This window comes from Chaetodon auriga, chromosome 19 (assembly GCF_051107435.1).
Source record: "Chaetodon auriga isolate fChaAug3 chromosome 19, fChaAug3.hap1, whole genome shotgun sequence".
NCBI classification, from domain to species: Eukaryota; Metazoa; Chordata; class Actinopteri; order Chaetodontiformes; family Chaetodontidae; genus Chaetodon; species Chaetodon auriga.
In genome coordinates this window covers 14,812,273-14,833,667 of record NC_135092.1, presented here as the reverse complement: position 1 = coordinate 14,833,667, position 21,395 = coordinate 14,812,273, and the positions used below count along the sequence as shown (strand labels likewise).

The 21,395-nt window shown below is 40.3% G+C and overlaps 1 protein-coding gene across 1 annotated transcript in view; it reads left to right on the top strand.

Moving 5' to 3' along the window:
* The window catches only part of astn2 (astrotactin 2), a 259,439-nt gene that overhangs the window by 132,221 nt on the left and 105,823 nt on the right, over positions 1–21,395 (top strand). Inside the window, exons 8-10 of the mRNA XM_076757943.1 lie at positions 8,811–8,895; positions 9,747–9,821; positions 12,964–13,101. Coding sequence (XP_076614058.1) covers positions 8,811–8,895; positions 9,747–9,821; positions 12,964–13,101 — 298 coding nt within the window. The remainder of the gene's footprint in view (positions 1–8,810; positions 8,896–9,746; positions 9,822–12,963; positions 13,102–21,395) is intronic.

Genomic DNA, 21,395 nt, shown 5'->3' with positions numbered 1-21,395 from the left:
ATAGTTTTACACTGTACTAAGGGGGAATAGATTGCCGCAAGCACCTTTCCATCGATCATCATAACTAACCTCATAAAGACCTGTGAACCTCCTCAGCTGCTTTTGTTTTCCTCATTTGAAATTATGTCTCCCTGGCTCCTCCAGCCTCACCTAATTGGAACTGAAACTGCTGGAGTGTTAACATAAAGCATTGCTTTTCCTTCCGTTCAATGTGTGCAGCACTTGAATGTGGACAAACACACACACACACACGCGCGCTCACCTATAAGAAAAGCATCAAGGTCTTTGGGCAGAATGGCTTTTCGTCCTGGAAATTGTATAACAAGTGTATGTTTGCATCAGGACAACAATAACTCCTTTCTGACCCTTAAACCATGAGCTTTGAAATGTGAAAATCATTGATGCCTCCACGGTGAGAAACTAGAAATCACATAATTTGTAACATGAGGTTGGTTATGCAAGTGGACGAGTGAAGAGAAATGACTTGAGGTCTCCGGTGACTGCCGCTTGCACTGTTTTACATTTTTAATTTAGAACAGAAGGATGGTTAAAGTGAGAGAGCAAAGAAAAGAGGTGGAGAATGAGGACACAGTGGTGACATAATAGTGACAAATTGTATTGGCAGTCTAATATCGGTGTTTGTGCTGGATAGTACTATCCCCATGTGTGGTATCAGGTTGTGTGTCTATGTAGAAACCTGGCTGGGATGTGATAGGAAAGGGACTGGGTGAGCACAGTTAGATAATTGTTGTCATCAAATGGTCATTTCCAATCACAGGTGATTAGCTCTAAATTAGGCCGACAACATGTTCTAATCAGTCAACCATAACTTTTGGCACCACTGAATAGGCTGTATGCATGGCGGAGTCCACAACTTCGCCGAGTGTATAGCTCTGTGCTAGTATATTAGTCATATTAAAGCTATAAAAATGACATTTGTGCTTTGTTGAGCCACGACCTCAAAACGTCTGAGAGTAGTCTTATTTCAAAGTTTAGAGGACAGCAGTACAAGCCACTGTTAATGTGTCCACCTGCGTGCAGTTCCCTCTCAGTTTCCACACATTTCCCAAAGACAAAGAGCTGCAGTCGCATCACTCAGATGAGACAACTTCACCGTAACTAATCCCACAGCAGTCTGCAGCCGACATGTTCAGAGTGCAGACCTGATCATGCTGCCAACTCCTGCTGGACGTACTTTGACGTCTGAAAAACGGGGCTGTCCAGGTGCTCTCTCAGTGGATCCTGCCTGCCCCACAGCCTGGGCTTTGGCTAAGGAGAGAGCAATCAAATACAGACTTAACCCAATATAAGGACCCGTCTATGCATCTAGATGACAAAAGATCACGACAGCTCTACCACTAGTGAGTCTGCTGCGCTCGAGCTTGCTCTGGGTGAGACTGAAGACCTATGGGCAGTGATAGCAAGGTCACAGAAATGGATGGAGGAAATGGCCTCCCAGCTAGCAAGAAATATCCTCCTCTGCGACTGTGACTCCAGTTTTGTCAATAGGATTAAATACGGGCCAACTTTATGGGTCGAATTCTGTATTGAAGGCAGTACGGCAGGTTGTTACTGGTTCTAGGTCGACAACATGTCAGCATGCCGTTAGGAATCCAAGCATCCAGCCGCACAACACTGGTGTAATTATGAAAAAGTTACATGTAGATATACGTGTGTGTCTAACTTATAAAGTAAGGCAAAATGCAGCGGCTTAACATATATTTGTTTCCAAAGTCTTCAAGGGACTTGCACAGAAAGCACAGAAAATTCAAGCCAGCTCGCAACAGGGATTTTTGAAAACACTACCTGACTTGTAAATAGTCACATCATCGAATGTTTTTGGTACAACTCTAAGCAAACATGGGACCTGAGAGGAAACTTCCACATCCTGTTTATTTTTTTTTACACTCAGGTCGAAAAGATTGAAAGTGTTCCCTTACTGCCGTGTGGGAGGTTAATTTCGAGCTTCTTATATTCAGATAGCAACAACAAAACAGGAGGAAGCAGCACTATCATTTCGATTTCAGATGTCCCCATCGCCATACAGTTGTCCTCCTCTAGGAAATATATAGAGAGGCATTTTTTCCCATTTGGATAGGGAGTACAAATGTGTGAATGAGTGTCTCAGCCTTGATATTCAAGTTTGTAAATGGATGACCTATTGAACCGCTGAGACAAATCCTTTTGAAATAAAGAACAGAGGAATGTAATGGCAGCCCTGTGTTGAGTCTAATTGCAAAGCTGTGAGCTGGAACTGCAAAATTTAGAGAAAAAACATTTCATGTTAAAATGCTATAATGAGCTTTGTCTACACAAAACACCCACATTTTCAAGCCATTTAAGTCAGGGAGACAATCATTTTGCCTAATAGAGGACCACTAAAAACTAATGTTTGATGTTGCTTTGTGCCTCTGATGTCTGGGAATGGCTACTGGGGCCGTAGGTATTTACACTCCAACAATTTAGGGAAAAAACAACATTAAAGCGGCTACAATTGATATATTTATAATGCGAATGTGAAAGGGGTAACTCATAATGGTGAACCTATAGAGAATTATCATCTGAATCTGCAGCTCCCCTCGGCTTTATGGAGCTTTATAGTGGGTTTCAGCTCATTGCTTGGCTCTCTGGGCCACAACGTTACTGTTTTGGCTCTCACCCCTCTCATAGCGTTGTTTTCGGCCGCAGCAGGCAGCTGTTTTCAGTGAAAAAACTCATCGTTCAGTAGCTCCTGAGCACCAAACAGCAGACAGACACAGTTAGAGACTAGCGTGGTGAACATAGTGGAGCATTTAGCAGCTAAGGAGCCTGATATTTCCCTCGGGGGTTGCGAGAGGCCAAAAACAGAACTGAAAGAGAGTCAATACTGGAGTTACTTCATCAGGTGAATGGAAATGTGACTCCAAAAGAATAACATTGCTTCTTAACTTCAACATATCAACTTAAAAAGTAATGATGTGTTGATCTAGTGATTGCAACTTGTTTCTGCTGCGCCCAAGTGGCCCAAAAATCAGTTGCTGTAGCTTTAAAGCTCAGTGTCATCGCTCTATCAACATTTTAGTGATATTACTCTTAAGTATGTTTGATTTTCAATATTGTGACAGAAATACTTTATTTCAGACACTAAAGCTACTTAAAATTGTCCTTCTCATGCTATAAACACACAATTTACAGTTAATGTTTGCCACATTCTGCATTATGGATTCCATTACAGTTACAGTCTGTGACAAAATCCTTATCCTCCACTAGTCAACACAGAGCCCGAACCTAAATTTAATTACTCCAATCAAATGTAAACGAACAATTCTTAAACAGTTAAAAATGTCCAATTAAATTTAACCATCCAGTTAGGGAGACAGCCTCTGGCAAGAACCGTAGGAAGATCTGTCATTACGCTTGTTAATACTTGTTTAAATCTGTTAATGTCAAAATAAAACAACATCGCATTTAATCACATTCTTGGATTTAATCAGATGAACTCATAATTAAATGACTCATGCATGACTGACTTCACTTCTTTGCCATCGCGCCTCTTCAGTTACTGGTGCGTGGAGAGGTACTTTGGCAGATATATATAAAAGAAATATTCCACCTCTGTTTTAGGATTTTAAACACACCAGTGAATAATAAGGATGGCTTTCCGTCAGCTTGTTTGTGGCATGGTCAGCTGTCAGATACCTGCAGACGGTGGAGCTTACTGTATTTGTGTGGTGTGTGTGTCTTAGATCAGCCCATCAAAATCAATCACCAGTCCACATTTTCTTAAGTTCAGCTTTTCAGAGTTGCACAGTCCTTTAATGCATCTATCTCCAAATCCAACCCACTTCATGAGTGCTGTTTGACGTGTGCCTCTGTTGATCCTCTCCGCCAGGTTTTCCTCTGCGCTAACACGGTTTCCTTCCCCAAAAGTTGAAGCAGTTACCCTCTCCTTCCTTCATGAATTCCCCTCAGGTGCTGCACTTTGGCATCTTTTTGCTTCTTCAATCTTCTGTTCTTGGTTAGTTGCCATGTACTGTATTTTGGGAATGAAGGGGGAGCATCCTCGTGGGTGATGACACCATCAGATGTAGGAGGTGGATGCTGATGCGAGAGAATGCTGTCAGCCAGTTTTTTTTTTTTTTTTTTTTTTTTACCAGAGTCCAGAAGTGGTTTCTCGGGTGAGATATGCAGAGTGCAGGTTAGTGGCGCCTGGTTTGAAGCCAGCATAGGCAGCTTTTGTGTCAAGGGATGATGGGTCTGAAAGCTCAGTGCTGGTTTTGGAACACAGTGTAGTGTAGTGAACCTGTTTACATTAACGTACCAATTACACATGCTAAAGTAGCACCTTGTTTGAGCTTCACTACAACAATTGCATCCACATGTCCCAGATTCATTTCATTATTTATTAGATGTCATTATTAAACTGTTTATCGCAATCAAACACTACCAGATACTTGAATATGTCTGTCTGTTGCAGGGTCAAAATCTTCTGAAACTTGTGTAAGATGTTAAGTATTGTATATAAATTATCCTGGCCATTCAAATGAATGTAAAAACCTCACAGGCTGCACAGCATCTAGCATGACATCATTTTATAGACTGACTTTCTCTCCGCAAAACCCCGTAGCTCTGATTGACTTCCCTGATGGAAACATTCAATTTGCTCTCGCAATCTGCCTAAAACAAACATCTGATTTATTAAGGCGACATAAGGCGATGAGAATAGCTCACAAAGCAGAGTTAAGTGCTGAGATTTGATTAAGATTATCAGGAGCAGAAAAGAAAACAAAATGCTGTGATGTGGAAATACATAGTCTCATCAATAAAATAATGAGTTTCTAAAATGTGTGAAGTGCAACGCTACCTGAGAAAAACATATTTGGACAACCTTTACTCATCATCATCATAACGAGTATTTTGAATTGGAGCCAGTATTTGCAATTGATGCCAATATATGGACTCCTTGTGTATTTTAAACAGAAGAAAAGCATGCTTAAAAGAAAATATAGCTTATGAAAAGTAAATAAGTCAATGAGCCACCACATCCCAAACCGGTCCAAGCTCATAACATAGCAGATGGAAGGCACTGATATGGCTAACACCTCGCTAGTTAACTCCAGCCAAATGCACGCTGTAAATGTAAAAGGAGTGCAGTCGCCATAGTACATTAGAAGTTCAAGTTTAATGACCACACAATCACAACTCCCCCATCCCCTCAATGTGTGCTGTTTTTACTGCTGGCTGTATCTGTTAGAGAAGCACTTCTTTATGATCTAATTCAGCACAACTGGAGTTTTCTAAAGAATAGCTCCAGTCGCTTTAAGTTTCTCTTCCCTTCCTGCCTGCACTATGTCTGAACCAGGTCTTTAGAGACAGAGAGACTGCCGCACAAAGCTGATTCTTGTAAGTTGCGTAAAGGTTAGTGAATCCAGCCAAATTTGCAATCAACCAGGCATATCTCTTCCTTTTAATTGCTTGATCCTCCCTTAAACACATTTGCATAAAGGAAAGAGTCGCATTTCACTGATTACTTGCAAGGTGTGTCCCAGATTACAGGCAAACTTTGCTTGCGGGCTGATCTGAAACAAGGTGGAAAAGACGTCGTAATGTGTCCCTCTGCAGCCTCCAGGCCTACACACATATGGCTATACAGTACATTTACCTCTATATGTGCAGGTAGACTGCTTTGTGTACTTTTGAGCCATATATCTGAATCAATTATCCACACTTAATTGGAGTGTGATTACTCTTTTCTGCCATTGAATACTTTTGCCAATCTTTGTGTTGTTAATTGCATTATGTGGACGCTTTTCACAGGACCAGCTGCTGTATTCAGGTGATAAAGGAAGTCTGTCATTGGGAATAAGAGGCTGGTTGTATTTCTCAAAGTTGCACTGGATTGTTAATACTGGGAATTAGGATTGTACATTTTCAAAAATAAAAAGAATTGTTGATCTTTTGAAACTGCTGCAACATCACAGGAGCCAAAATGCCTGTCGACGAAGACTTTACATGCTGTTACATTAGGACCCAGCATCTCTCATTCAAAACACTTTTTTTGGCACAACACTAAATATAACATCTGTATTTTTAGTTTGATGCACTAATCACTGCTGCACACTTATGTATTAACTGGTTCAGTTGTTCACAGTAATACCAGTTTGCATCCAAATGAGAATCTTAACATGAAACAACATTTGATTGAACTACGTAACCTTGGATTAGCCCTAGGCCAGAGGGAAAAGGCTGAAACTATGTTTACTGTTATTTTAGTTGTGATAAATAAGGTTAAAGTAACCTTTAATTCTAGATACATTATGTGCTGTATAAAATAATTTAGGACATTGCACTGTATAATCTGATGACACTCACTTAGCATGACCATTTTCAATATTGACACCCAAAACACCCAATAACATGGTCAAGGTGTTTGGAGCATCAGGGGAATGTATTGCATGACAGGATGCGAATATAGCATTCAGCTCTCCCACTTGATCCCATTATCGCTCCGTCAGCAGACCATTCAGCAAAGAATCACAGGTAATGTAGGTATCGATTTGCTTTTTGTTTGGTGTGTATGAAATCCGAAAAAGAATGTCGGCCATGTCCTATTAGATGTTTCTTCTTGAACCAAGTGCAAGTGGAGTGTAACAGTTGTCAGCAGCTGGCACAGTCTTGTCAGTGGTGCTCCTGGCTGCAGCCTACATCTCTCCTCTCCAATCAATCAGCAGTGCAGTCGGGCATTTTCACCTGCAAATCAGAGTTTGTTATGTAAATTGTTCCTCTTGTATGTAGAAATAATTGTCAAGTTGGGGCACTATTGTTAGCGTAACCACTAACAGACTGCTAATGAAAATGCCACTTCCAGCCTCTGGCACATCTGAAAGGGAAAGAAAAGAGCAAAAACCTTATTGCAATTTCCTCCCTTTTTCTCCAGCATGTAACTGGTAACATGTGACCTCACTGCACATGTGCAGCTTATTATTAAGTACTGCCCCTGGCAATCAGGAAGACTTAAAATAACTAGATATAATGAGGTTGAATGTTTATGTAAAGAGTAGCAGTGAGAGGGTGTGTGTATGTATAGCATGTGTGCTTGTGTGTGTATGCAACGTGAACAGGATGCATGTTTGCGTGGCTGGGAGTATGAAAACGAAGGTCTCCACAAGAAAAACGACACCATTGGTTGTTTCAGCAAATGCCCCCCAAATGAAACTTATATGCTTACGTCCTCTTGCAGCCGTCGGAATTATGATTTTTTTACTGTGGCGAGCAAAGGAGGAAGTAGTGCCACGGTGTCACGGAACGACAGCCCGCAGAGGGGAGAGCGGCTGGGATGGTCTTTTACTTGAAACAGCTATTTGAACTTGACGTTTACTTGTGTCCACAGTTTAAAGTGCAGCCATTTCAGAAGCTCTTGCTTCTCATTTGGTAAGGTCACATGAAATAGCCGCAAGCTAATAAAAACATTTGTTGCTTCTCTCAGACTGAATCCTGGTGGTGCATCACTCCATGAGTGTGTCTTAAATTATTAAGCACAAGGTGATAAAATGTGAATGGTGTTGCCTGGGTGGCCATAACACATTTTTCTGGTGTTATGCGTCCATATAGGTCAATAGGAAGCAGTCAGTGGCATTTATTTTCGGAGCGCTGCTAATAGAAAAGTTGCTAAAACTATCAATGACTTCAGATTTCACAAATGCATTCAGCAGTAAATGCTATTCCGCATGCACTGTATTCTAAATATTTTATTTACCATACATGACACCATAAAGCAAATCTATATTCATGAAACTGAATAAACCCATTTTACCATTTTACCCATTTTTGACTTTAACTGTAACATTTTTATCAGTAAGTTTTCCATGTACTGTTACACACAGGCCTATAGATACAGGAGGAAGATCCTCCATGCTTTTAAAACATCCTTCTGTTGACTCTTTGCACTTACAGCTGTGTACACTATCTCAGGAACAAATACACATTTCCAGCAATTACCTGCAAGGCACTGTTGATTATCTGCCAACAGATGTATTGTGACATTGCTGTCCATTCACCTATATGTTACGTTACAGAGCAATAGGTTTTTTTTTAAGATTTAGTGGCTAGCTGGTGAGTCAGCACCACCAGTAGCCAGAAGGGTGCATGATTGGCAGCCTCTTCTACCAAAACAAAGCCGCCGTGCTGCCTCTCGTTCTGCAGTGGGAGCTGCCCAGCCAAGGGCGGAGAACTGAGCGGAGATCTTGTACCGAGACACAAAACTCTCAAGGACAAAAATACCTTCGTGAGGATGATAAAGATTTCTCGTGATAACCGGAAGCGAACAGAACCCCAGTCAGTTTTTGTCAGATTCTAGCCAAAGGCATCTTGTGTGGCAATCTTTATGTCGCTGTTTTCTTATTTGAGGGGTGGCTGACCTTGGAGCTGTGTTGTTAAGCCTTTACACAGGACAAAATGTATGCTGCCGTAATGTCAAGCGTTATCTAACAGGTCCTTGACTTAACCAATGGCACTTATATATTCTGGGAGAAAAATCATTAGCGAAAACATGCAACTTCATCCTGTTGGCTTGAAGACGAAAATCAAAGAGATTAATTGCTATTAAGTTTTATGAAATATTTCAGGAAATAGCTCAGCTAATGGTACGCGTGTCATTCTAAATGCACTCAGTTTTGTTCGCTGGAGGGAATTAGCTGGAAAATTGGCAACTGCTTATTTGATAAATCTCTAATGAATGAGCAGGCCAGGGTCACTTACATGGTAATTTATTCAGCTGCTGAGGATAAATAAATATCTGCCACTGTGCCCCCTTCTTGTTCCCACTGTCGCAGGAGAATGCAGCTGTCATGAGGGTTATTCCCCCGATCCCGTCCATAAACACCTCTGTGTTCGCAGTGACTGGGGTCGAAATGAAGGGTAAGTCCTGTCTGCTCTATCCACTCATATCTGAAAACTCACTTGTACTTAAACGACCTTACAGCTGGTTTCGCAGTCCCTACTCCCAACTGCATTAGCACACAATATTCACTTTACATAAAATAAAGGTGAATTGTTCACTGTGATGGATTAGCTAGTTTGAAGTCTCTGCAAGTTGATCCTCAGAGTATTAAAATGAATGGAAAGCAAGGTAGAAAATCAATCAAATCACTTACTGTATGCCTTCAAAAATGGTCACCAGGAATGTAAAATATAAGCAATTTGTAGTTAATGGGCTAAAACATGCAAATGCACCTATATGGTCCTTTAACTCGAGGAAGTAGACTTTTAAGAGGTAGTCAGGTCGAAGGAATAGATGGGAGGGATGTTATAGAGTGTAATGAAACAAAACAGCAGGGGAAGGTCAGGGAGTGAGAGAGACAGAACAACACAAAAAAGAAAGACAAATAGCAGAAATTGACATTATCGAGACAGAGAAGTAAGTCGTCTTAGCCCTCTCGCTGACTCTGACCTTGTTTGATAATTAGCTGCCTTGCTGAATCTTTGGTTCAATTAAAAGTTCCCACATTGCTATTCAGCTCCACCTGTCATATGCTGGATTCAGTCCAGTCACAGATCAAATTTACCTTCACAGTTTTTGTTGGAGTAACGGCTGTTAAGAGAAGGAACTGTGTATCTTACTTTCAAGAATAAAAAAACATTGTGATCATCCCAGACTATTAGTCACTTTTAATGGAACTGTAATTATGAATGTTGCACATGAAATTATTTTGAAATAGATTTTTTTTATGTATTTCTTCTCTTTGATTTCTCTCCTCTCTGTCCTCAAGTCCCTGGCCGTACGCTAACTTGGAGAAAGGCTATGACCTAGTTACAGGAGAGCAGGCCCCAGAGAGGATCTTCAGGTGAGTCCTTCACTTTCGGTGTATGTCCAGAATGCATGACTTCTGCTGGCCATCTGTGACTCTGTGGACACTCAATGGGATGATGGTGGTTTTCTGGCCGTGTGTGTGTGCATGTGCGCGCATGTGTGCGCAGATGAGCTGCTGGCAGATACACATAGACACAATTGGATGGACACGAACGCACCTCGTGCTGGCGTTGAGTCTCACCCACAGGCTCTTATGTGGAGAGACAGCCCAAGGGGCAGTCCTGCATGGGCTCCTTTCAAATGCTTTTACTGCCATTTTTGTTACACTTCTCATTCTTGATGGGGTCATTGTGTGTGACATTTTTCAAGAAGTGCAAGGCTCAGAGGACCCTGACCCAGCTGTTCCTTTCAAAGGGTTCCATAATATTATCCCGTTTTTATGTTGGAAGTTTGTAATTTTTCTAATTGCAGACACCTTCAAATGTCTAAATAACATTTCTGCTTTGAAATGTCTAAAAACGACTACATATATTTTCTTGAGTTGTGTACTTACAAGTATTTCCAACTTTTTTGTTCAAGGTAACAGCGTGTTTAATTCAGCCACCTGTCAGTGTTTCCTTTACTGCCTCTAACTTCAAGGGAAACACATGAAACATCAGATGATATATCAGAGAGTGAGGAAGGAAGTCGGCGTCTAAACGTAATCTGAATAAAGCTTTAATACATTAGCTCATAGTGATGATTTCTGCCTGAGTCACGTCAGATTTTCACTGGCAATGGTGCTTGTATAAGAAAGAAGATAACAACTCCCATGATCCCACGCTACCTCAGGATGTCAGACTGGGTGTTTTGTTTGCATTGTTTTGATTGACAGCCCCCAAGCAGCACAAATTACATACTGTGTGTTTAAATAGTCCAGATCAATTTACTGTTATTTCAGATTAAACAGTCGCAAGTTACCTGGAAAAGTAAATCGTCTCGTAACTCCAAACACTGATAACAAAAATAATAATCTGTAAATATGTACAGTACCCTTTATGTATATACACCTTTCAAAAGATGATTTGGTCATTTCTTTGTTCAGGTTTATTTAGCTGTGTAACTTGCTGCCCCTCCAGTATGTCGGTAGGAAGAGTTTTTTGTCAGAGTGAACTCGCTCCTCTTCCCACTGACCTTGCAGAGTTAGCTTCTCAGCGTGAGTCCACTCTAAGAAATGAGGTACTAAGTCCACAGTCTTTGTTCTCCACAAAAAAAACACATTCAATCTTTCAGCCGTTCACTGCCAGCTAAAAGTACTGCTCGGATGGCGCCAGTAAGCACACACACACTCAAAGGCAGCAACTAAATCTATTGCTTGGTCGAGTCACTGTGTCGGTTCAGAGTTTGAAAGATGAAATGACAACTGCATACACACACTGCAGAGGACAAATACTTGCAGCCATGTACACACTCATACAGATTGCAGACAAAGTGAGAAAAGATTCAGAAACCAAGTAGAAACCCTCACTGGGTTACTGTTGGAAGGCTTCTATATCAGTGCCCTGTAGGGGAGGATAGGAGAAAGGACTGCATTGCTCTTCAGCTGGACAGTGTTAGAGTCAGTCCTGTGGCAGTGAAAAAGAGGAGCTTAATCGTAACAGGGATTGGTTTCACAGATGGGGGGGCTTTGTGGGAAACCAGTGCTGCCTCTCACTTTTTTTTTTCCTGCGTTTCTTCTGCACTGGAAAATGAGAAAATAAGCATCTTGTGAGCCGAAGGCATGGGAGTTACATAAAGAATGGCTGGATGAAAATACAGTGATTTATGCAATGATTTAAATGTTACTTTGGTGTGTCAAATTGACTTTGAATTGTCAGATAGCGATAGGAGGTCAGAATGAGTGCAATGCATTCAGATCCTGTGATCCTAATTAATTTACTGGCAGCAGTAGTTTTTAATGCTGAGGTTTGGCAGGCCTGAAAACAGGGTGTTCCACTCACACGAAGGCATGTTTGACAGGTCGGATATCAGCAATATTTGACATGTGTGATGTTGTGAAGGTCTTTTTTTGGATATATTCTATGTGGGAGTCAACAGACAGATTTTGATTAAATTCAATGCCAAGATTTTAGACAAGCAAAGCCATTCAAGCTTGGTTTCTAGGAATTTGGTTTTGTCGCCCACCTGCTCAGATACATTTAAAGCACATGATGCACAGCACAGCCATGTTGTGGGCTATTTGTGAGACCTTACCAGGTGTTTTTGTTCCTAAGCGACGAGTCTAGGCTCGCTGCGGAGTGTCCTCTTGAGAATATTAATCTTTGCTCGCGGGGGGAACATCTCTGGCAAAACCAAATGATTTTGTGCACCAGCTTGAACAATGGTCATCAGCGCACACTTTCCAAAGCATTGTGCTGCAGAGCACATTATATTTGAAGAGAAGGGAAATTGTTTTTTTTTTTTGTTTTTTTTTTTAATGAGTAATAAAATTTAAAAAAAAACCCAGGCCACCACAGCTTTACTAATGTATTTCTCCAAGTCCAATTTTGTTTCCAACTGTGTCATAGATATACCACATGCAAGTACCAATTAAATTAGTTGCCACACAGGATTGAAGTCACTATTTACTGGGCCCAACAACTTTCTTTGCCTGTAACATAATTCTCTAGATCCAGTCTTCATTACTAATAAAATACAAAGTACTGGCTATTAATTCATTTTCCTAATCAAAGTGGTTCTGCTTCTGCCAAATTGTGCAATTATTACCTCAATGTGAACCCAGTCACACCTTTGTGTACTGATTTTAATCTCAAATATCACATAATAAGCAGAATTGCAAGACATATTTCTTGGGGAAAACTCAGATTGTTCCAGACTCTCTCTAAATCAATATCACCTCACCTTATGTTGACTTTCTCATTACACTGAATGCAAGAAATGAACACAAGGAAGACCATACTGCCCATTATATATACTTAGCCTCAATATGTAAAATTATACAATACACCAGCAGTAAAAGGTTTTGCTGTCTCTCTCTGTCAGGCCTTTACCACCTATGAGCTGACTCCCTACACTTGTAATTGTGCTCATTCCTGCAGTAGTATCAGTGCATGCTTACGTGCAGTCTGTAATAACAAACTGTTATAATGTGACAGTAGCTTGATTGACATTTATGTCTTGTGGTTGTGCCAACACAGATCATTCTACAGTTTGGGCCAAGGATTGTGGCTGCCAGTCAGCAAGAGCTTTGTGGTGCCACCAGTGGAACTGTCAATCAACCCCATCGCGAGCTGTAAGACGGACGTGTTGGTTACTGAAGATCCAGGGGAGGTCAGGTCAGTCTGACTCAGCTCAGAGCTCCTTAGCTGTGCTGAAAAAGAAACTGTGCCAAGTAGTTTCTCGGCTATCTGTTTCATATGCAGTGGCATGCAAAAGAGGTCAAAAATTCTGTTACTGTGAATAGTTAAGTGAGACAGACGGATCTCCAAAAGCCATAAAGTTAAAGATGAAACATACTCTTCAACAAGTTAAGTAAGAATTGTGCATTATTTTTTGTTTACAATTTTAGAATGAACTTGGTAATAACTTCGGTTACCACAAGAGATTTGAGCTCTCAGATAACTTTCACCAAGGTCTCCGACCTTAATTAGCTTTATAGTACGATGGCTTGTTCACAGTCATTGTTTGGAAAGGCCAGGTGATGCAAATTTCAAGCTGTGTAAATACTGCGACTCCTCAAACCTTGTCCCAACAATTAGTAGCCATGGGCTTCTCTAAGCAGCTGCCTAGCGCTCTGAAAATTGAAATAATTGGTGCCCAGGCTGTAAGAGGACAGCAAAGCATTTTCAGTCGTTTTCTCAGCTCAGAATGTGGCAGTTAACAGGAATGGTGGATGTCAAGTCGAGTTCTGGAAACCCAAGAAAACTTTCATAGAGAACTGCTCAAAGAATTACTAGAAAGGCAAATCAAACCCCTGTTTGACTGAAAAAGACCTCCAGGAAGTTTTTGCAGACTCTGGAGTGGTGGTACGCTACTCTATATGACCTTCATGGAAGAGTCATCAGAAGGAAACCTTTCTGTGTCCTCACCACAAAATTCAGCATCAGAAGTTTGCAATGGAACATCTAAACAAGCCTGATGCAAGTCCTGTGGACTGATGAAGTTAGAATAGAACTTTTTGGCTGCAATGAGCAAAGGCATATTTGGAGAGAAAAGGGTGCAGAATTTCATGAAAAGAACACCTCTCCAACTGTCATGGTGGATCGATCACGCTTTGGGCTTGTGTTGCAGCCAGTGGCACAGGGAGCATTTCACTGGTAGAGGAAAGAATGGATTGAATGAAATACCACCAAATTTTGGAAGCAAACATCACACCTTCTGGAAAAAAAAAAAAGCTGAAGATGAAAAGAGGCTGGCCTCTAAAAACAGGATAATGATCCTAAGCACACCTCAAAATCCACAATGGACTACCTCAAGCTGCAGTCGCCCTCACACTCCCCCAACCTGAATATCACTGAAAATCTGTGGACAGGCCTCGAAAGAGTAGTGGATGCAAGATGGCCCAAGAATCTCACAGAACTAGAAGCTTTTTGCAAGGAAGAATGGGTGAAAATCCCCCAAACAAGAACTGAAAGAGTCTTAGCTGGCTACAAAAAGCCTTTACAAGCTGTGATTCTTGCCAAAGGGGGTGTTACTAAGCACTGACCATGCAGGGTGTCCCAGTCTTTTCTTTCAGGCCCTTTTTCTTTTCGTTATTTTGAAACTGTAAAAGTCTTAAAATATGAGAGAAGTGTGTCATCTTTCACTTTATGCTGTTTGGAAATTAGGTCGTCTTTTACTCACTTAGCTATTCACAGTCAGAGAAATTTTGACCAAGGGTACCCAGACATTTGCATGTAACTGTAAACTTAACGTCTCATAAATACTGCACATACATTGTTTAGTTTAGAGGTTCTCAACAAATACAGTAAAATCAGTGTTTATAGAATTCTATACTCAAGCTCTACAGCTTGAGTCACACAGGAATACTTAATGAAGCTTCTTTTTAATGTGTATAAGCCCAGATACCTTATGCCTTTACTTCAGTTATGATTTCAGTTAAGTTTCCATGATACTAGCATTAGTGTTGATGCTGCTTTTCTGACTTAGCACATAAGTTCATTGTATATGACATTCCCACATGTCTATTTATCAGGAATTTAGGGATGTCACAGTGCTAGCTCATTCTTTTATTTTTCATGGCTGCCTCCTTACTGTTTGTCTACATAACTGGCTACAGTCACTATACAGCCATATGTTTTTTCCTGGCAACAGGTAAGCAATAAAGATGAGCATACTGTATGTACATGGAAAAAGGTTTAAGCTTAAGAAGGTATCACAAACATAAAGCTTCCTTTGCTTTAAAGAATTACTAGAACAGTGTAAGACAGCTCAAATGCAATAAAAGGCAAAATACCCATTAAGCATTTAATCAGGTCATTAAATCTTCAGAAGGTCTCAGATTTAGAGGACTAAAGTGACAAGAAAAGCGGCATTACAAAAACTTAACTTTGGGCTATGCAAATAGGCATGTAAAAGACAAATCCAAACAGGAAATTAGTGTCAGCAAGGTTACAGATTTGGCAGTCCCACAGTGAAATGACAAAATATTGGCAACATAAGACTTCCAGCCAGCCAGCCAGTATAGGCGCTGGCATGCATCAGTGCAGCTGAACATCACAAAACATGTCAGAGCTGCAGATGAAAACAATCACCCATCTAGGGAATCCAGCTGACACCTGCCTGGAAAGTGACATTTTATGTGAACAACCTAATTGCCATTGCTGCATAAAACATATTACCTTATTGTCATATAAAGCATAAGCCATTATCTTACCTTGTCACCACACAAAATAGTTTAAACCATCTTTCAATAATAATCATCAGCACACATGGTAGCACATGATGCACATTTATTAAAATAAGGATGCAGTGATGCATTTTTCTAAACAAAATACTGGTGAGAAAGTTCTTCACTGATGCACTGTATAGATACTTTAGGCTGTGCAGCAGGGTACAACCAACCACGTCTGGAGCCGGTAGGGGTACCTTTGAGAAATGCTGGTATGCAAAAATGCATAAACTTAATCACACTCAACTCCATGCATAACATTCATGTGTCACCACTTACCTCAATCAAGTAATTATCAAATATTTTCAGGATGACATGGTATCACATCCCCAAGACAAAACTGGACTCAACAGTAATAAAGCAAAAACAAAAACATATCACTTTCCTTCAACAGCACATTTCTGCAACTTGAATTACATGAAACACTACAAATGCATGATAAATGCAGCACACGAACAAGGTCTTGTCTGATTCTCAATGGCATGATGAACTCTCAAAGGTGGTGCTGTAAACAAGGTCGTGTTTATCCAAAGATGACTGAATTTGCCAAAAAATACTTTGGGCTTTTGCACCACCCCAAAGCCATGACTAAATATACAGAATTCCCCCTCTATTGAAATGCTTTGGTAATCTTTACATTGTAAGAAGGGTTTTGTGTGTTTATTTGGAATGTGAATCTAATTTTCAGCATTTTTAAAGGTCAGACTTTATGGAGCCCCAACACCAAAAGCTTTCCAGTTTGCAAATGCTAGATAACTGAATGAATAGTAAGATGACAGATAAAGAAACACCGTCCTTGCAATGATAAAGGTCTTTTTTTCTTCTTTTTTTCAAGTGTCTGATGAATTTGGTTGACCATTGTGTCAACAGGGTAAATATTTGAGGTCATGGGTACTCAACCATCTTTAAAAAAGGTCCACATATGAATTAAGAAAAGATCGAAAGTCCGGAACAAACTCCTGTCCATTTTCATTCTTATTATCTCCTCTTCTTCCTCTCCTCTGAATTCTCTGTCGCCCAATTTGCCTTTGCTTTGCAAACTTTGACAATGACACCTTGCTGCTTGCATTTGCAGTAACCTCCTCACACCACTGACTATGTGTGAATGCACACACAAAAACTTGGTCAGGACTTTGAGATGCCCCGTTTTAGGTATTTCTTGCCTTCATGGGTAGATACCTAATTAACATGGGAAATGTCTCTCTAAAATGGCCATGAGGTGCACTTGAGAGTGCCCAGACTGAGGATACTTTAACAGTGATTACAGCTGATCCCTACTGATTGGAATCACACTTAACATGGCTGAGGTAGTTTTTATGCCCTGACAACGAACCTTGGTAAGTACGTGTTGCATGATTGGAGCAGAGCAAATGTCAGCACTCAGACTGACCCAACAGAAGACAATCATAGCAGAGAGACTGTTGATGATATAGCTGAAAACATAATGCTCAGCAATGATCAGTCATGACATTGTAAACAGCGTTTTAACTCTATAAAAAGGGTCTCATCACCCCAACAGGTCATGAGCTGCACTGAAAATGTATTAAAACACATTTATGCAAAAAACATGCTCACTTTATCTGACTAGTAGATTTCTCTGAATCTTCTCTGCACCCAAAACTCACGGGTGTGATAGCAAAATTTCAATAAACTAATTTGTTAGTCAGAAAGCCTAAATCGCAGTAATCCTTGTCTAATGTGCATCGTATGAATTGTTGTTGCAAATTGCTGTCTCTCCGCTGCTGCAAAAAAATCCAAACTTTTAACAGGTTTTATGAAATTGCCTCAGGAGCAAATGACTCCCAAGGCAATTGAACACATCTGCTAATTCTAGCATAAATGGGATTTCTGCACACCTCACGATTAATTAGAAAATGTATGTCACTTACTTTGAAAGAGGGTTTTGATCAGTGATGATGAGCTAAAAAATGAGGACGTGTTTCAGAGCTACAACAGTTTTCAGCCATGCGTCTGCTACGGAATGCGTATGACTGAAATCCTGAAAGATCTCCATTTAGCTTGGAGGTAAAGCAGTCATTTCAAAGCAATTACTTCTTTTGTGCATTTTCTTTTTTCTTTTTTTTTGACTTTCACTCAAGTGCCACCATTATTGCGTGATGAATAGACCTTGCAGGGTTACAGAACAACAGCAGGTGCAAATTGAGCACTTCAGGAGAGAGCAAGAACTTAGCTTTTGTTTACCTCACAGCAGAGGAGCTCCATTTGGGTTAGCGCAAGTTATACTGTTCATCAGTGGAAGGACGGACGTGCCTTCATGGAAGTAGCGTCCACTGTTGTTACTACCTGACATCACACCAGCAGTCTTTTTACACTGTACTTGTTCTGCCTCAACATATGAGCTCCATTTCGAAATTGCCATGTCAAATGTTTTATTTAGTATTGTTAACTACAAGGGAGATGTAAGATCTGAGACTTTATGGCAACATGGCATCTTACATTTAACTGTTGTAACAGATAGAAACTTCAAGAAGGCATCCTTCTTGTACAACAATGCAAGTTGAACTGTTGAAAGATTAAACAACTTCACACCAGGAAATAAATAAGACTTTTGAAAATACGAAGGAAGAAATACATTGTATGACTGATTACAATATCCCACTTCAATTGGAATAAGTTAATGTTCTACATTTGGTTAATGATTAGTTCCTGTAACATAGGAGTATCCGTCAGATTGTCATGAATAATGCAGACATCTCATTATCCAAAGCATTTTTGTGGAACAAAATCCTGTGGGACCTTATGGAGTGTCTGGCTGATGCACTTTCCCAAAGTGTTTATGCAGACATTGATGTAGTCAGTCAGTCATGATAGACATGTTGATGCGGGAAGTGGTGAGATGCACTGGAGCTGTGGCATTTAAAAGGAGGCACCCCCGTTTCATTTCTGCCCATCGGCTGAGTGACAGAACCAAATGAAATGTATTCTAGGTGAAAATGTGTCAGTTAAACTAAGCACAGCTTTTAACTGAAGGTGTTTTGTCTCCTGATATCGTCACCGAACGTCACACTGATCAGCCTTTTAATCAGCTTGTTTTAGATTTCCACAATCAGCATGTTTTCGTTTTTTTTTTTTTTTTTTTATTGTTTGTTTTTCATTATCAGGTGTCTGGCATATTGTCAAAGAAAAAGGCCTCTACTTTCTTTTTTATTGGGGGGGGGGGGGGGTTTACCAGCCTATAGCATTTCATCAAAATCACACACAAAAAAATGACAGTTCAGTTTAACTGTAAAGGCCAGTTAGATGGAATTTACATTTATATAATTGTGGTACTAAAAGCATAAAAAAACTACTTTGGTTAGTCTCGTGATAGAGCCACTGACCTTGCTTATTGTTTTTAATGAAAACAATTTTGTACTGGAATTGTTCCACTTCTTTAAAACTCAGAATGAACCCAAACAAGGTGTATGATAACATACTAATATAGTAATAATACAATAAAACCACAGAGTTGACTATTCGGCATACATAGCAAGGAATTGATTAAGAAAAAAAGTCTGTTTTTAAAAGACAAAGATAGGCTTGCCTGGTCTCCTCCGGCAAATCATTCCAGGGTGACGGGGCCCCGAGGATGGCCTAGAGGTGGAGAGAGGCTGGCCAGTAAATGAAGCTTCGATCCCCAGCACCGACAGGAGGCTGCATTCCAGCTGCGAGCTGATGACTGGTATCACATCTATTGGTGCTCACCCTAGAGCAAGGCTGAACCCCAACCCTGTGCTCTGACCTCCCTGATGAAATGCACGGGGGGGGCTGTATAATATATATAAGCGTAACAAGGAGAGACATGAAAAGACAAATTTAAATTGCCTTGTGTAAATTGAGGGGGAGTGTTGTCTCAGATAAGCAGAGTCAAGGCCAAACCTGACCACAGGTAATCTTGTTTTTTCTGGTTACTCTTTCTTTCCCTGAAAGAAAATGAATGATGTTTTAGGATACAAAACTTAAAGTACAAGTACATTTGCAGTGTCCATCCAGATGCATGCAAATTTCAGTGCCCTGATTCACAGGGTTGATTGTGCAGAGCTTATTAGAGGGTTAAGACCTGTGTGAAACAGAACGTGCCTCCCTCATTTCTCTCACTACATACTGTACCTTCTTGATAACATCCTCTTGATAAACAGTATTAACCTGCTTGACTTAAAGGTTACCAAAAACAGCTTGTTCAACCATTTACCTGTAAAAGACACGAGTGATCATAAAGACTCCATTCCATATCTAAAAGATTTGCTCCCTTTATTCTTATTATACTTAGACTTAAACGACTTTACCTGTTTAGTCTGTGACATTTAAAGGCAGACACTGCAGAGGAACATTCATTCCAGTGAATGTCCACGCTGCACCATAAGGCGTATTGAAATACAGGAAACATAAAAGGGATAAAAAGGGTCATAACAATAAAAGCGGGGCCTCTGCTTTTGCAGAGCTCAGCAGTAGCTGTTTTTTTTATTGCTTGTATGAAAGCGATTATTTACTAATTCACACATCCAATACATTGTGTACATACTACATTTGAAATCAGTCTTTATCCATTAATCAGCTTATTTGTCTGATTGCATGTCTTTGGGCGGTAAATGCAAAGTCATAAAGGCAACCTCTGACACAAGTGAACTCATGTCCGTGAATTTGCCTCCAGTGAAAACTTGCCTCGACAGAACCCTTTGTTCAAATATTCACCCTCTTTGCAAGGTTTTCATTTAACAGCAGGACCCTGTACAGAATGCAAAGCATGAAATATGTTTTGCTGTGTGCAGTCTTTGGTCTAGTTAACTGATCAATAACTGCACCAGCATTGGAATTCAGGCTGAGCCTTTCCAGTTGTCTTTGGCGTGCTGGGAAACAAGGAGCCAGTGTATATTCTGTACCTCCAAGCCATCATTATAATGCAAAAGATTTAAGCACAACGTGCACTTTTTTTATATAAAAATTCTTCTTTTTCTGCTTACAACTGTAGAGTGGAGAGCTTTGTTTTATGTTGAGTCTCATCCCAAACATTTATTTTGTCAAATTGTCATATTATCAGAATTAGTTCTCTGACTCACTGTCCCACAAGAGAAATTCAATGTGTTATCTAATATTAATTTTGCTTTTCTGCTGCTTGTTGTTGAAAAGTCGATCACAATATACAGTAATTCAGGCACTCTAAACTGTGCTCGAAGACTAGTAGTTTTGTTAATGAGGAACTGTTAACCCTAAAACTGCTGACAAACTGGTGATTAATGAACTCACTCACTGTGATCAAGTGAACCATCAAACTGTGACTTTGCCAGTAATCCAATGAAACTGCAAGAACTTGACACCCGCAAAAAATTAAGTACATAAATCCCCCTCCCATTACTCCAAATCTCCATCAAAATGTTTTACAACTCTACATTCAAACCAAAGAATTGATGTATCAATCTTTATTTTATCACTTAGCCTTACCTGCTTTTCTCACCCACTAGATTTTTCCTCAGTGATTACAGCAAGCTTAAAGAAAATGCACTCTATTCAATGACGAAAGTGCTTGATGAGAGTCAGCATATTTGTGGGAAGCTGGAACAAGAGCATTAATCAAGTGCTGGGGCAGACCAATAACGGGCTCTGTAATCATGCTGGAGCAGCGCTCTAACTTTGGGCTGCGCTGCCTGGTCATTCATCATCTGGAAAAGCAAGAGGCAGAGAGGGAGATTAATAACAAGTACATTAGTCAGTGTTTAGATGCAACCAATGTGCTTCTGGGTC